Raw genomic sequence first — 16,000 nt, 5'->3', positions numbered from 1 at the left:
GAAACTACTAACAAGCGGGAAATGCATTTTTCTCGGTTTGATATCTGTTGAGCTACTGAACCTTTTCGCTAATATTGGGCTGCTTAATACAACAATATCCATCACCTACTGATGGGCTTCCTAACTTTGTAACCTTTTAATTTTTTTAAATGTAGTTTTCCACACGAATGCTACGATGTGTTTGTCCCCAATCCAGAGGCCTCAGAAAGGAAAAACGCAACTGTGTCAATGTTTGCCGAGCTGCTGCGTGTGCGACAGACAGTTTGTCTCCAATCCAATCTTCCACCGATGGCAGTAACGATCTAGAGATAGAGCAGAGCAGAGAATGTCCCGAGTCAGAGCGTTTCTGTGGATACTCCTCGCGGGTGTGGGCCTGGTTAGCGGGGACTACTATTCGGCCATCAGCGAAGTGGAGCGGCTGCTGGATGTAGAGGCCTTCTTGGTGGAACGGCTCGAAGATTACTTGGAAAAAGCCCAGCAGCAGCAGGAGAACATCGAAAGGTTGAAAAGAGCACTCGTGAATTTCACGGTGTGAAATTAATTTTAACAAAAGAATGGATTTTCAGGTTTCTTCAACATGTGGAACAGCTGCATAGTCGACACGGGGACATCGAGGCGTTTTTTGGCAACCCAATCAATGCCTTCACCACCATCAGACGCCTCGTCCACGACTGGAAGCACAATGTCTTCGAGCAGGTCTTCGATACGAGTAACTTGGAAAACTACAAGACTTCGGTAAGCGCGGGGCTGAAAAAGGCTGAGATCCAGGAACCGACCAAGGAGGATCTGCTCGGCGCCACTCGCGGCTTGTGGCGCCTGCAGGAGATGTACAAACTACCCACAAAGCAGCTGGCGAAGGGAATCTTGGCTCCCGAGGAACAGCGCCAAATGAATTTGTCACTCAGTGCCAGTGACTGCTATGAGATCGGGCGGCATCTTTGCCAGATGAAGGAGTACTCATACGGCTCTGAGTGGCTGCTGGAAGCGAGGACCAGACTGCCTCGGGATCCTTCAGGATATGTGCTTCCCAAGATCACTAAGGTGCAGATCCTGGAGCAGCTCTCCCCTGCCTTTAGCCAATTGGGCAACAAGAAGCTGGCCCACAAGCTGAACAACGAAATATTGGATGCGGAACCTGGCCATGAGGAGGCCGTGAAGAACAAGATTGTGTACGAGGCGGTGCTGGCACGAGAGAGGAGCATCAGTAGTAGTCCCAGGATGAAAGTAGATCCTCCGCAGGAGCCTGCTCCAGAGCCAGAGCTGAAGGAGAGCCAAGAGCTCTACCAGCGCGTGTGTCGAGGAGAACTGCGCCAGTCCCCTAAAGAGCAGCGGTATCTCAGGTGCTGGTTGAGCCACCAGGATGAGCCCTACCAGCGCCTCTCGCCCTTCAAGGTGGAACAGCTGAGCGGGGACCCCTATGTGGCCTATTTCCACGATGTGCTCAGCGACAAGGAATCAGAGCTGATCATCGAACACGGCAAGGGGCAGGTGACGCGCTCGGAGATCGGCCAAACTGGAAACTCCACCGTCTCGGAGATCCGCACCAGCCAGAACACGTGGTTGTGGTACGAGAACAATCCCTGGCTGGCGGACATCAAGCAGCGACTGGAGGACATCACCGGCCTGAGCACAGACACTGCGGAGCCCCTGCAGCTGGTGAACTATGGAATTGGAGGGCAGTACGAGCCGCACTTCGACTTCATGGATGTACATACGTATTGCCATTGACTTATTACTTATTTACTTATATTCTTCTTCCGCTCTCCATAGGACGCCGAAAAGAACTTTGGCTGGAAAGGAAATCGCCTATTGACAGCTCTTTTCTACGTGAGTTGGGATTCTGCTTCCCCAAGCCCCTTTCATAACATTCATATTTCCATCTGTAGCTGAACGATGTCCCCTTGGGAGGGGCCACTGCGTTTCCCTTCCTCCATCTGGCCGTTCCGCCTGTCAAGGGTAGTCTTCTGGTCTGGTATAACCTCCATCGTTCCCTCCACAAGGACTTCCGCACCAAGCACGCTGGCTGTCCCGTGCTCAAGGGCTCCAAGTGGAGTACGTTCTTCAAATGCCTAATGATGATTTGATTTGATTTGTGACTACAGTGAGCATCTCTTTCCTTCCAGTATGCAATGAGTGGTTCCATGAGGCTGCCCAGGAGTTCAGGAGACCCTGCGCGCTGACCAGCGATGCTGAAAAGTTCCTCGAACTTGAAAACAAGTAGTGGGTATCCGGCTATGATTATTTTTAACCAAAAATAAATTCTATTTTTTATTTCAAAAAGCTTTAAATTTTATTTTAGTGTATTCAATTGCTTTATTGTCAGACACAAATTACCGCAATTTATTAAGTTTTTTGAATCATTACATAAAAAAATAAAGCAATTATAAGACTTTAAATGAATGAACAATGCGTCGATTTGGTTATATCGAAGAAACATTTTCCAGCCTAAACTTCCATTTATGGACTGACTTCTCTGTCTCTATGATTGCGGGTCGGATGAGGAGGAGGTCGAGCCCAAAGGTTAGATAACTGCTAATAACTATTCATCGAAGATCACAAAAAAAGTTGTACCACAACTTTCTTCAGATAAACGAGCATCTATACTCGGAAGAAGCGAATCTTGGGCTCAGTCCAGAAGCATCTTTCAAGCCCGCTAGTCCATGATTCTCCATTCGACACGAACCTACCATAAATTCTTAAAAAAAAAAAACTGAAACATTGTCACTGTCATTGACCCGAAAAACCGGAGAGAAGCGAAAAAGAGAAGAGAACAAAGCCAAAGAAGAAATAAAAACAGTGGCAGCGAGAGATCTAATTATGCAAATGCCCGGAGCTGTTGTCGGATTTTTGTGGGTACTCCAGGTGTTACTTCTCTGGTCAACGGTTGGCTGCTCCTCCAACAGTGAGGAGCAGCTGGAGGCCCTGCTGGCCACGGAAACGTTGCTCATTGATGAACTCCGCGACTATATAGAGCGCCTGGACGAGCAGCTGGAGGAGATCAGGACGGAGACTGCGGCCATCGAGGCGATCCACATCCAGGTGGGGGATCGCGTGGAGGAGTACATGGGAAACCCGATCAATGTGCTGACCATACTGAAGCGCTTCGAGACCGTCTGGCCGAGACTGGAACAGCAGGCAAATTCCACGCACAATATCAGCGTGATTGATGACAGACTCAGGGACAGCGAGCTGGTTCTTCCCACAGAGGAGGACTACGAGCAGGCCCTGAGCAATCTCCTCCATCTGCAGTCGGTCTACGAGTTGGAGCCGGCGAGCCTCTCCCTGGGCGTGGTCAATGGCATGAAGTTGGGGTGAGTGTACAGTGTTCACTGTACAGGATTACAGGATTGCAGGAATACAGGAAGTGGGAAACGGAAAACAATAAAAAATTGCTTGCATACTTATAGCTCAGCCATGTCCTGGAGCGATTGCCTGGAAATGGCAATGAAGTCGGATGTCGGAGTGGCCAAGTTCTGGCTGGAGACGGCTCTGGATAAGCTGCCGCCGGCCACAAATGCCACGGACCACCGAAGCGAGCGGGAGCGCGGAAAGGTTCAGATACTGGAGGCGGCCCTCAACATGGAATACCGCGCGGGTTGGCTTTCCCCGATTCAATTTTCAATGCTCCCAATTTTCAAAGAATTCTCTCTTCCCCCCCTTCTCGCCGCAGGAGAACTTTCCCAGGCCCTGGCAACCGCGGATGAGCTGCTGCTCCTCCGACCGATGAACCAAAATGTGCAAAAGGCCAAGGACAAGATTGAGCGAGCTCTGGCCAAGACCTCCACACAGTTGCCCTCGTGCAGGGGTGGGCAAACGCCAAAGTCAAGGACAAAAGTAGGTGGAAAATAGAATTTCAGGAGGGACACTGGCAATGGAATCTTTGTGCAAAGAGATGATTGAAATACCTTTTTCAGAATCCTAAGCCCAAATCTTCGGAGCAGCTGCTCATAGAAGAACTCTGTCGTGGAGCCACCCAGGAGGCCACGACTGGAGGTCGCTTCACCCACTGCCAGCTGGAGAGGAGCTCGCCCTGGTCCTTACTCCAGCCAGCCAGAGTGGAGCTCCTCAGCTCCGACCCCTACATAGCCCTGCACTATGATGTGCTGACCCTTAAGCAGAGCGATCAACTCTTGGAATTGATGGACGAGGAGGAGATGGGGAAAGGGGCCAGTTATCAGCCACTAAAGCTCTCGATGCTGGCCCAAAAGAAGCTGAGAGGCATTCACCACCAACTCGGGCATGTCAGAGGGGAAGAGGATCTCTGGGAGGGACGTCGCCATGGCCACGAGCACACGACCAAGCCAGAGGAGCCCGTTCGGGGACAGTACCACCAGACACGTGTCATGCTGAATGTGTGTGTACTAATTAACTGATTAATGTGTCCCTAATTGGATTTTGGCCTTTCGCTTCCAGCTCCAGGCACCCGGAATGGGCGGAGCCGTGGTCTTCCCCCAGCTAGAGCTTGGCGTGAATGTCCCACGCGGCGCGCTGCTCCATTGGCGCACACGCACCACGTCCGTATCTGCGTCCACGTCCTCGTCCGCCTTTGAGATGGACTACCGCAGTCGACAGGCAGTCTGTCCCGTGCTCCTGGGTGTCCAAGTGTGTGAGTATCCTCGAGCAGGGATGAGTGGGTGGGAGGTTGAAATCCCAGTCCACGCGCTCATCTCTGACTGGCTGACCCCAGTCATGACACCCCATGCCATGATTATTCATCTCAATTTCCCTTGCAGCTGCATGGACGGGACTCAGTTGACAGGGAAACCAACCGTTTCCATGGCTTCACATATGTATTAATTGCCGTCGGGAGAATAAAATAAAGGCAGCCTTGACATTTTATTGAATATCAGCTTTTTATTGGATTCCACTCGCACTCCAGGGAGTGGTCGATGGTCGACGTGTGAATGGACAGGGCAAATACAACTGACTGGGCCGCTGGGTGGCTGGGAATGGCATCATTTCTGCTTGGCTGAGACCCATAATTGCGACTGAGCGGTGGTTGGTCTGTTGGCAAGAGGAAATACGAGTAGCAAAGACAAACATCGGGTCATCAAACAGGTGTTGGCTACCTTTGGAGGCATTAAATCAAAAGCGATTGCGAATCAAAATAAATAGTGATGTTTATTTGGGATTCGATTTGCATTTGTATACCCTTACTAAAGACTTACTACCATTGACAACGAACAGAAAATATACGTCTCAGGGATCATTAAAAGTCGAGTCTCCACAGAACTTTACCCTTCGGACACCTCGTTTCAATCAAGCAATAATTATAGGAATAGGATTTTGCTGCAACACCTCTTTTTGAGCAATTTATCATGCATAATGCTACAAATTTTGATTGCAATTAGGCTAGAGTACTAACATCTTCGCTATGCCCTTCACCTCTGTTATGTTGACACTTCATTGAAGATTCATTGCTCCAAAATGTCGGACGGAGCCGATGAGCATAAACAACGGCCCGTCAATGCACAGTCGGGAGTCCATAAACCAAAATGACATATGATGGCAGCCAGCCCCAATCGGAAATGATATGTTAATAGCCATAACGAAGCCACTTTCCACGAAGGCACTTCCCAGCACTACTGCTAGTCGGAGTGCAGTCTTAAATATCAAACGACGCCCGTCCAATTAGTGCGAATTAATATGCTCGGTCTGGTCTAAGTCAAACCCAAATCCTATCCAAGTCGAAGACAAAGCCGAATCTGAATCGGAATTGGAATCGGAATTGAAAACGAGCTAATGCGATAAACATCAGTAAATCAGAACAAAACAAGCCATAAAACACGCCCGATCGTCAAGAACTCCATACACTGAGAAAAACGAAAGAAACCACTAAGTAAATAAGATACGCCATCCTGAAAGATTGATTGGGGAGTATGCATAAATGATACAAAGATGTCTGCTTTTGAAATATGAACATTTAATTTGAAAATAGATCGGTCCACTTCCACTGAAGAGAAGAAGCAAAGGCACAACGGCTTCTTCTCAGTGTAGGCTCTTCATCAGAATGCACAAAACAGGCTAATAAAACAGTTTTCTCCAAATAGTAGTATTCATAGCCAACTAGTTTGATACCGAGACTCGAAGTACCCGAAACCCGTGCAAAACGACTTCGCCGACTGTCTCTGGGATGTCTCAGTCCCGAGCCGAAGATCTGCTGACACGATCAGTTAGCTGCGAGACGCGAACAGGGGTGGACGCCCAAAACAGCAGAGCAGAACATACCCGTAGACGACCCCATAGAGCACAAAAAGGATACATACAATATATAGTATATATACATATCTGAGTAAATCAATTCAGTTACGAGATGAGGAGGCTCTTGGTACTCCTAGGACTGTTGTCCTGTCTGGGGCATTTGTGTCACGGCTCTGATTACTTCTCATCGATCACGGGACTAGAGAAACTGCTGCAAACGGAAGACTTTCTCATACAAAATTTAAGGGCTACTGTAAATGCAGTCAGGACATCGCTGCAACGATTGGAGAGGTGAGTGAAAGGATCTAAAGAAGATGGAATACAGCATCGGCGATATCATTGGGAAACTGATCTCAATATGAATCGACCGCAGACACAGGAAGTCCTAGATTTCCATGAAATCATGTCTGAAGGGATTCTACGAGTATCGTGCAAAGACTTTATTTCAAGAACTTATTCAAAACGGCTTAGAAATTATTAGAGGATAACGCATAGTCGAATCAACCACTATGAAAACTATGTATAGTTTTAGTCAAATCACGATTTTCGAACAATGCTAATTTAATTACAACTTGACGATCGAAAATCCATTAATGTTTTTATGCCCTGTGCGAGAACTAGTTTTCAATGAGACACGTGCCCACGTGGGTACCGGCAGACTTTGTGTCTGAGTTCTGTAATAATTGACTTGATCGAGGAACTTGAAGAGTGCCATGCTAGTAAGTTAGTGAGAGACTTGCGATAGTTAGTGACAGTTTGGGGATAATCACAAAATTGGTTAGCAGGTTTACGGCTCGGCAGCTGGCGGCTAGTGGCTGGTGGCTGGCATTTCGCTTTCGTTCGGACTCGCGGTGGGCTATCGCTGCGATCGTAAAAACTATTATGAATGCAGAATCAGACATAAATTAGAATTAATTAAGGCTGAATATTCGTATGCTAAATTCGCGCTTGTGACGACACAAGTCATAAACTGACAAACTGACAAACTGACAAACTGGCAAACTGGTACTCCTAAACTTTAACTGAAACCTGTCCTTATTCTGTCCTGTTTATCATCGCCAGCGAGGTGTTCGCCATCGAGCAGGAGCATGTTGTGGCCGCCAGGGATACGGAAAACTATCTGACCAATCCGGTGAATGTGTACCGCCTGATGAAGCGCCTCCACACGGACTGGCCGCATCTAGAGACCCGTGTTCAGCAAATTGCTGATAAGATGGGTAAATAAGACCGAAGGCCGCGAAGATACTTACTAAAACTGCTTCCCTCCTACAGATTTCAACGCTACCCAGGAATATGGCCTGAGTTTTCCCAGCCAAGAGGACGTGGATGGCGCTGCCTTGGCTCTGGTCCGGCTGCAGAGCACCTACAAATTGGATGTGGCCCAAGTGGCCGCCGGCATACTGAATGGCATAAAATATGGGTGAGTAATGGAGGGAGAAGGCTCCAATAAGCAATAACCAGCGAGGCTTAAAATATGCTCATATGCTCGTATATCATCTATTTGAATCCTTTTTTAGCTCCGACATGAGCTGGCAGGACTGCTTCGTGCTGGGTCAACAACTCTTTGAAATGGAGGACTACAACAACACCAAGGTGTGGCTGCGCGAGTCCATGGAGCGCCTGGGACGTCACAGTCCCGCCTCTGCAACCACCCCCGACAGCGGAACCCTCAATCGAATGGAGGCGGTGGCCAAGAGTTTGTTCCAGCTGGGTGAGCAGCAGGCGGAAATCTAGAGATTGGCTCTTTGCATGTATTGACCAATCGAGTTTTTAGGCGACTTTGACACCGCTTACGAGCTCAGCCAGCGGGTTCTCCAATTCGATCCGAAGCGCATCCGGAACTGGCATCTGGGCGACAAGGGAGCGGTGACGACCCCAGAGGAGGCGGAGGACATGGCTCTGCCCAGGCACTCAGATTCCTACAGTGTAAGCCCCAGGCCCCATTCCCATCCTTTCTGCCAATTTGAAGCTAATTTTAGTTCTCCAGCTCACGCAGGAGTTCGCCCACTACGAGAAGGTGTGCCGTGGCGAGGTGGGCCCTTCTCCCCGCCAGGAGCGTCCCCTTCGCTGTCGCTACTCGCTGGGAAGCCACCCCTATCGACATCTGGCGCCCCTAAAGCTGGAGGAGCACAGTCTGGACCCTTTCGTGGTCACCTACCACGACATGCTCAGTCCGCGCAAAATCGCCGACCTTCGGCTGATGGCCGTGCCCCGGATGCACCGCTCCACGGTGAATCCCCTGCCCGGTGGCCAAAACAAGAAATCTTCCTTCCGCGTCAGCAAGAACGCCTGGCTCGCCTACGACTCCCACCCGACGATGGGTGGGATGCTCGCAGACCTCAGCGACGCGACCGGCCTGGACATGACCTTCTGCGAGCAGCTGCAGGTCGCCAACTACGGCGTGGGCGGACACTACGAGCCGCACTGGGACTTCTTCCGGGACCCGGCCCACTATCCCGCCGAAGAGGGCAACCGCATGGCCACCGCCATCTTTTACGTGAGAGCAAGTCAACCTAATCCCCCATTTACATTTATGACGTGCCCCTGTTCCATCCCCTGCAGCTCTCCGATGTGGAGCAGGGCGGAGCCACAGCGTTTCCCTTCCTCAACTTTGCGGTGAAGCCGCAGCTGGGGAACGTCCTCTTCTGGTACAACGTGCACCGCTCCCTCGACGTGGACTATCGCACCAAGCACGCCGGCTGCCCGGTCCTCAAGGGCAGCAAGTGGAGTAAGTACTGTACATTTATAGGGATTAGCGATGTCAGTTTATTTTTTAAATATATTATTCTAAGGGGAATTGAAAGAAGACCCTCACAAGGGCCGAGTCGATTGAACCATAGTTTTTGGTTAAATGAAGCGTTCAAGCATCTACACGATGGAAGACTTTAATAGACTTTGCATTTACCTTAAAATTCGAAATCCTCTTCAACTCTATGGCCAATCATCAAGTTTTCATTTCAATACACCATTTTATTTCCTTTTAAAGTGCACACAAATTGTAAGAAAATGTTCCGACTCACACAATTTAAACGACTCTCAAGTCAATTCACATTAAAGTTAACCTTTAGCAATTAACCTGATTATTTGTCTTGATTTCTTCTCACCTGCAGTCGGCAACGTTTGGATACACGAAGCCACACAGACCTTTGCGCGACCCTGCGACGTTTTCCGGGATCACGAGGTGTCGTTGGAGTACGAGATTATCAAATAAAGCTAGTTACCAAAACATTTCTGTGTCTCTCTAACTGCCCCCAAAGGTGGTTGGTGGGTTAAGGAACAGCTTTGAGCGGGTTTTGCGGCTTTCCACTCAAAACAAACTCGAGACGTGTCGAGACATGTCGATGTCGGTCGAGAGATGGTGGATGAGCCGGCTTCATTTGCATAAACAAGTTCACGGGCAAAGTTTCGGTGCGGGGGATTTGTATATTTGAATATTTTGTGGGCTTGTGAATTGACAACTGCTGCGAGCAGCAAAGTGAAAGTAATTACCAAAGTAAACTTCTGGCTGTAACCATTGCGGGGTGTCTGGGAGATGGAGATGCCTTAAAGAATTGATTTCTAGAATAAATGCCGCAAGTTTTGAGCCAAGTAAAGTCTGCAGTCCAGTCGACAAGGGTTATGTTCTGGGTTTATTGAACTCTATGTATGCTCCTCTTGAGTACTCTCTTCATGTGGCCTATTCAAGCAGAACGTCTACCCCCGAGGGCAGGTCTTTGACCAAAGCTTCGATCGACACTCGCTTGATCTCGCCCGAGCTTCACGTAGTTGCAGACACCCGACGCCGGACGCCTCGAGCTTTTTTGGTAGAAGACCGCGGATCGCGCCAGTGTCCGAACAGTTTCAAACGATTCGCGGCTGGGACAGCAAGCTCAGGTAGCTCACGTATCGTATCGATTCCCATAGAGATGTTTCAGAGGAAGTGGATCCTAGTGCCGGTGCTGGTCCTCCAGCTGCTGGCCTGCCGCGCCGAGTTCTACAGCTCCACCTCGGGCCTGGAACAGCTTTTCAGCACGGAGGTCGCGCTGCTGGAAGAACTCCAAAACTACGTGGACGAAATCACTCAGCATGCAGAGGCTCTTCAGAGGTGAGCGGGGCGGGGGAGTCAGAGCAGTCCCATGAGCTAACTTTTGAACAGAGAGATTATCTCCAGAATAAAATGGAAAGTTCTATGGAAGTTGGCCTTGGTTGCGGGCCAATCTGGTTTCTGCGAATGCCTAGGCCTATTAATGATATGCAAATGAGATTGGATTCCCACTCGCACACAATCAAATCGGAGTGCCGAGAGCCAATCAATCTGCCAATTTGTCGATTGTCGAATGTCGAATACATTTTCCCATTGCAAGCCCGTCTGGTTGAACAATCATGTAAAAATTGCCTCAGCATCCGATTGTGAATATTTCATGTCATATTCGTGGAAGCCCACATTGATTATGCATTAAAAGCGAACGATGGTGGGTTGCTGTCTGATTAAAGCAAATGTTCAAGGCGTGGGAGAGATTCTCTAGATCATTAAATAGTTGATTCTCTGGCAGATGGTACCTTCTTTAACCTGGCACTTAATTGCAACCACTTGTAGAACTTAGCATTCCATTGCCACTGGACCAACCGGTTGCCATAAAAGAGAATGTCGAATGGGCGTTAAAAGGCTTACAGCCCAACGTTTGTCGATCTCCGATCGGTCATCTGTTTATTCCCTAAGCTCCGCTGCGGTGCAGTTTATTTTATGGCCTGCTAATTTCTCCTGGTTCCTGCCTTGATTTATTCTCAGCGGCGTTAAGACTTATTTATTGCCCATATAAAGCACAAATAGTGGTAAAGTTTTCAATACCATTTAGGAAATTTGCATTTCATTATCTCCGCCAATCGACTGCTAACAGAGAAGCGATATCCGCAGCTAGATCTGAAGCTGGAATTGCCGAAAGTTCACTTTGTTGTTTGGCAATGAGTGTCATCGACTTTCAGCATCCAGAAAATATGGTGCAATCATCGTCTCGCAAATATATTGGGCACGGATATTCTCTCCTATATTGTGTTTATCATGCGCACTTTCGAAACCGGATTGTCGGCGAGTAGAAACCGTTAACAAATTGTAAAGTATATAATTTATAATGCCCTGACGCAACAATGATTCCGAAACAGGTCTTATATTTTTGTTTAATCTCTGTAAGATTCAATTGAATCTGCGGCTCTCTACAGAATGAAGTATCATATTCAAATAATCAACAGATTAATGGCTAACAAGTGCTGCTAATTAATCATTAACGAAATGAAGATAGTGGAGAGTTTGTTCCGCTTCTAAGCTGGGAATTTTGTTACGGTTCGGTTCTTAATCTTAACGATCCCCAAATGAACCTCGATGCAGGCGACAGGCGTAGAAATAAATGCGTTAATTATACAAATCAGGTGCCCCGCCACTCCTCGCTGATTGCAAGAATTAATCAGAATTAAGCAAAGTTATAAAAAACCAAGATTATAGGAGAACGCATGTGCTACAGTTTTTGGTCTTGGTCGTCGTTTGTTCATCGAAATGAATGCAAATCCCTTTACGCTTTTTGGGTGTGACAAGGAATTACTATTCTGATAAATGATACATCTGTTAACCTCCGACCACAGCGAGATCGATGCCATACGAGTGGAGCACCTGAGCGCCATGGACAGCATTGGGGGCTACCTCAACAACCCGGTGAATGCCTTCCGGCTGATCAAGCGCCTGCACAGCGACTGGGAGACCTTCGAGAGTAGCGTGAAGGGGGACACGAGTCGCGCCGGTGAGTATCTTTATATATGCTACTACTATAGTATCATGATCTAGGTCTGATGTTCCTTTTCCCAAAGACTACCTCGAGGCCATGGCTGTGCTGAAGGAGAACCTAAGCTATCCCTCACAGGACGATTTCGTGGGTTCCGCCATAGCCCTGACACGACTCCAGCAGACCTACCAACTGGATGTGGCAGAACTGGCCAGTGGAATGCTGAATGGAGTCAAATACGGGTGAGTGTTAGATGGAACACTCACACAAAGAGGTCTCTATTAATCAGAGAACCTCCTACAGCACTGCCATGTCCTGGCAGGACTGCTTCGTCCTGGGACAGCACCTGTACGCTTTGAGAGACTACAACCACACGGTGCCGTGGCTGCAGAAGTCAATGCAGCTGCTGGGAGAGCAGAGCTACGGAGAGGAGCCTGCCTCGCTGGACTTCATGGAGGCAGTGGTTGGATATCACCAGCAGATGGGCGACCACGAGAACGCCCTCAATCTGATCAACCACGTCCTTGCGATTGAGCCAGAGGAGCGCCGTCATCTATTGGAGACCCGCACGCAGCTGGAGGATCTCATCACGGATGGGGTGAAACAGGGACTCCTCCACACGACTGCCCGCCGGCCAGGAGACTACCACAGCTCACGGGAGTTCCGCATGTACGAGCAGGTGTGCCGCGGGGAACTCACTCCCTTCCCCACCGCACAGAGACATCTTCGCTGCCGCCTGCAGAGGAGGCGCTTCGACTACGCTCCCTTCAAGCTGGAGGAGCTGCATGCAGATCCTCCCATTGTGCAGGTGCACGACATGGTCAGCCAGCGGGAGTCATTGTTCCTCCAAAACGCGGCCCGACCTCGCATCCAGCGATCCACCGTGTACAACCAGGCGGGCGCCGGAACCACCGCTGCGGCCTTCCGCACCAGCCAGGGCGCCTCCTTCAACTACTCGCAGTACGCGACCACCCAGCGGCTCAGCCAGCACGTGGCAGATCTCTCCGGCCTGGACATGGACTATGCCGAGAACCTGCAGATCGCCAACTACGGCATCGGCGGCCACTACGAGCCGCACTATGACAGCTTTCCCGAGCATCACGAGTACCCCGAGGATGATCTCTACGGCAATCGCCTGGCCACGGCCATCTACTACGTAAGCCAATGAATCCGTAACAGTTCCTTAGCAATATTATAGATGATTAATCCTTTACAGCTCTCCGATGTGGTGGCTGGCGGTGGAACTGCCTTTCCCTTCCTGCCCCTGCTGGTGACTCCAGAGCGGGGCAGTCTTCTGTTCTGGTACAACCTGCATCCGTCTGGGGACCAGGACTTCCGCACGAAGCATGCCGCCTGCCCCGTTCTTCAGGGCAGCAAGTGGAGTAAGTTTAGCCCCAAAACCTGTATTTGAAATCATCCGATTGATCTCTGACTCTGTCTCTGTCTCTGCAGTTGCCAATGTGTGGATCCGCGAGCGCAATCAGGATCGTGTGCGGCCCTGTGATCTTCAGCGGAATCACCTCGCCTCTTTACACTTTAAAAACTTTGACTGAAAGCCACTCAAGCACTCATTAAAATAAGATATTTGTTTATTAAGAGACAAAAGCCCCACTCATTCCCGATAGGCCACGGACTTGAAGCTATCGGAGGTGAGGTTGCACGGCCTGCGGAACTCCTGGTGGCCCGAGTGCATCCAAATGTTTCCAACTGCGGAGGGATAAAAAGTGATCAATACCTTGTACAGCAGAGATAATAACACGTGTACTTACTGCGCTTGGAGCCCACAATCACAGGACAGCCGGCATGGTGGGTGCGCGGATCCACGTCCAGGGAGCGATGTAGGTTGTGCCACATGACCAGCGCACCCTTGATGGGAGGCAGGAAGACATTCAGCTTGGTGAAGACCGTGTAGCCGCCCTGTTCTACATCAGAGAGCTGCCATGTACAGAAAAAACACTGATTCGAGATACATACGAGTAATACTAGATGATGCCCTCACTCACATAGAACATGCTGGTGGAGATGCGATCTCCTTTAAAATCAGACGGAAGGTTGACCTCAAAGTAGTCCGGATGGGGCTCATACTGTCCGCCCACGCCGTAGTTGGCCACCTGCATGGCCTCGGCCCCGGCTATGTCGAAGCCGGAAATGAATACCACCAGGCGAGCGATGGACTTCATTATGGGGCTCTCGTAGTCAAGCCACGTCTGCTGGCTGACCCGAAGATCGACTACGGTTCGCGTGCCACCGTCTCCGGCCACCCCAGAGCGGGTCATTTCCTGCTTGTCCGCCTCCTCGAAGATGGAATCGATTTGATCGAGGGTCAGAATCCCATGATACACGTTGATGTCGGGATCCAGATGCACCTGCTCCACCTGTAGGGGAGCGAGAGTGAAGTAAGCGTGTCTCTTGCCATCGAGGAAGCAGCGGAGAGAAGTTCCACTGCCCTTCTCGGGCAATCTTCTGCCCTGACAGAGCCTTGAATAGTTGCCGAACCATGAGGGCTCTTTTTCATGTTTGTTGGTGCCCGCCAGATTCCTGTAGTCCACATATTTCTGTATGTGCCGTGCGGGATGCGTGGGTTCGGTCTGCAGCACCTTCTCCAAGAGTGTGCCAGCTCGCTTGGGATTTCCCAGCTCAAAGTTGGCCAAGGCCGCGTATTCCCTGATGTCAGCTATGAACTGGGGCTTCTCTGCTTCCTTCATCTCGGGATTGGCCCGGAGAAGGCGGAACGCCTCTTGGAGCCACTCCAAAGAGCGGTGGTGCTCTCCCAAATCGAAGAGCTGTACCCCGATCTCGTAGCACTCTCGCCAGTCCATTTCCGAGTCGTAGAAGAAACCGTTGATGATTCCATCGGCCAGGTCCGGTGCGGTGAAATTGTAGACCCTCTGCAGTCGAGCCAGACCTTTGACGGCGCCCTGAAGCTCCGACAGATCTGGGAAGCCCACTTCTTTGGACAGGCTATCCACCACCTGCCGGTAGTCTGCGATGAAGAGAGACATGCTCTTAGAGGAGTCACCTTAAACCTCTTTCGAATAATCAATCACCTTCTCTGGGCTTGTTCTCCACCACAGGAGCGTGCAAAGCATCCCAATCGTAGACCAGTCGCTTGATCAGCCTGAACGCATGCAGCGGATGTCCCAGGTACTCATCGAGATCTATCAGATCCATGGCCATGTCATGTTCCCGCTTTAGCTGCTCTACAAATCTGCCAAAAGACATCAATCCCCAGCGCCGAGTGACCTCAATCTGGACTGAATTACTTGCGGTATAAGTTAATCTGCTGCTGCTGGGCCTCCAGATAGGAACGCGTGGCATTCAGCAGCTCCAACTCCAGTTGCCCCAGGTCCTGCATACTATCCACAGACGAGTAGAACTCTGCCCGGACACCGCCGCCACGAATAATGAGCAGGAGCGGGAGGACCAGCCACAGAGACAGGCAGCACCAAACACGATGTGACATTGTGAAATGAGGGAAACGACTGAGACTGACTGTAGCTGATGGATAATTCTTGAGCCAGGGCCATCTATCTATGGCCCAAAAGAATGATATTCCATTTAGAAACTGTCACGTATCCAGAATAAAACGCTCGGCAAACAAATGCCAGCCACAGACACAAGTGCGGCTAAGCAAACAATTGGCTCTCTGCTTTTCTCCCCCTCTTTCTCTCTCTCTCACTCTCCCTCTCCCTCTCTGGCATTTCCCAGAGCAAGCGACAGGTGCAGATGGACATTTTTATACCCGGTAATTGTAGGCTGCAAGAGGGGGGTACTTTGATCGTGTCGATGCATGTCACCAGAAGAATGAATTGTTAATAAACAAATATTCTGACCTAAGCCATTTACATTTTTAATTATAATACTCACATTCGGGACCTTTCTCGCACTCCAGATGTAATAGTTTCCGGGAAAGACATACTGCTATTCGTACCGTTCTCAGGAGATACCTCCTTCTGTTCCAAGGGTACACCGTACACCGTGCCTTATTCGTAGTGCAGATCATCTTGCAGAGCCTCGTTGCAATAGCTTACTCCACCATTTAGCTATAT

General features: G+C 49.8%; 5 protein-coding genes across 8 annotated transcripts; 4 read left to right on the top strand and 1 right to left on the bottom strand.

Annotated features, from left to right (window-relative positions):
* The first annotated feature begins 137 nt into the window (after positions 1 to 137).
* Positions 138 to 2,280, top strand: LOC108155854 (prolyl 4-hydroxylase subunit alpha-1). 2 transcript variants are annotated; one of them, XM_033388743.1, is made up of 5 exons: positions 138 to 501; positions 567 to 1,707; positions 1,771 to 1,827; positions 1,887 to 2,052; positions 2,103 to 2,280. In XM_033388743.1, the coding sequence occupies exons 1-5, from the start codon at positions 326 to 328 to the stop codon at positions 2,219 to 2,221; spliced, it is 1,659 nt and encodes a 552-aa protein (XP_033244634.1). In that variant the 5' UTR covers positions 138 to 325; the 3' UTR covers positions 2,222 to 2,280. The 2 variants fall into 2 exon arrangements, with proteins under 2 accessions (XP_033244634.1, XP_017142455.1); XM_017286966.2 differs by having other exon boundaries at positions 142 to 501; positions 2,124 to 2,280.
* Positions 2,281 to 2,287: 7 nt separating this feature from the next.
* LOC108155859 (prolyl 4-hydroxylase subunit alpha-2) lies at positions 2,288 to 4,845 on the top strand. Of its 2 annotated transcripts, XM_017286971.2 has the most exons (7): positions 2,288 to 2,520; positions 2,587 to 3,311; positions 3,408 to 3,595; positions 3,671 to 3,834; positions 3,915 to 4,352; positions 4,414 to 4,606; positions 4,734 to 4,845. In XM_017286971.2, the coding sequence occupies exons 2-7, from the start codon at positions 2,818 to 2,820 to the stop codon at positions 4,754 to 4,756; spliced, it is 1,500 nt and encodes a 499-aa protein (XP_017142460.1). In that variant the 5' UTR covers positions 2,288 to 2,520; positions 2,587 to 2,817; the 3' UTR covers positions 4,757 to 4,845. The 2 variants fall into 2 exon arrangements, with proteins under 2 accessions (XP_017142460.1, XP_033244637.1); XM_033388746.1 differs by lacking the exon at positions 4,734 to 4,845 and having other exon boundaries at positions 3,915 to 4,354; positions 4,414 to 4,559.
* A 1,322-nt stretch (positions 4,846 to 6,167) lies between these two features.
* On the top strand, positions 6,168 to 9,421 carry LOC108155856 (prolyl 4-hydroxylase subunit alpha-2). 2 transcript variants are annotated; one of them, XM_017286969.2, is made up of 8 exons: positions 6,168 to 6,492; positions 7,264 to 7,418; positions 7,474 to 7,621; positions 7,719 to 7,912; positions 7,976 to 8,127; positions 8,189 to 8,698; positions 8,764 to 8,929; positions 8,994 to 9,276. In XM_017286969.2, the coding sequence occupies exons 1-8, from the start codon at positions 6,314 to 6,316 to the stop codon at positions 9,032 to 9,034; spliced, it is 1,545 nt and encodes a 514-aa protein (XP_017142458.1). In that variant the 5' UTR covers positions 6,168 to 6,313; the 3' UTR covers positions 9,035 to 9,276. The 2 variants fall into 2 exon arrangements, with proteins under 2 accessions (XP_017142458.1, XP_017142457.1); XM_017286968.2 differs by lacking the exon at positions 8,994 to 9,276 and adding an exon at positions 9,312 to 9,421 and having other exon boundaries at positions 6,169 to 6,492.
* A 602-nt stretch (positions 9,422 to 10,023) lies between these two features.
* LOC108155850 (prolyl 4-hydroxylase subunit alpha-1) lies at positions 10,024 to 15,571 on the top strand. Its single transcript, XM_017286962.2, has 6 exons — positions 10,024 to 10,285; positions 11,815 to 11,969; positions 12,037 to 12,193; positions 12,255 to 13,107; positions 13,168 to 13,333; positions 13,404 to 15,571. Exons 1-6 carry the CDS (start codon positions 10,107 to 10,109, stop codon positions 13,502 to 13,504), a joined length of 1,611 nt encoding a protein of 536 aa, XP_017142451.1. The 5' UTR covers positions 10,024 to 10,106; the 3' UTR covers positions 13,505 to 15,571.
* On the bottom strand, positions 13,517 to 15,426 carry LOC108155858 (prolyl 4-hydroxylase subunit alpha-1). The gene is made up of 5 exons (XM_017286970.2): positions 15,215 to 15,426; positions 14,999 to 15,159; positions 13,955 to 14,934; positions 13,721 to 13,886; positions 13,517 to 13,658 (listed from the first exon to the last, which is right to left on the bottom strand). The coding sequence occupies exons 1-5, from the start codon at positions 15,412 to 15,414 to the stop codon at positions 13,564 to 13,566; spliced, it is 1,602 nt and encodes a 533-aa protein (XP_017142459.1). The 5' UTR covers positions 15,415 to 15,426; the 3' UTR covers positions 13,517 to 13,563.
* Positions 15,572 to 16,000: the final 429 nt, after the last annotated feature.

This window comes from Drosophila miranda, chromosome 2 (genome assembly GCF_003369915.1).
Source record: "Drosophila miranda strain MSH22 chromosome 2, D.miranda_PacBio2.1, whole genome shotgun sequence".
Taxonomy (NCBI): Eukaryota; Metazoa; Arthropoda; class Insecta; order Diptera; family Drosophilidae; genus Drosophila; species Drosophila miranda.
Note: the sequence above shows the minus strand (reverse complement) of the source record. Positions and strands in the feature narration are given on the sequence as shown.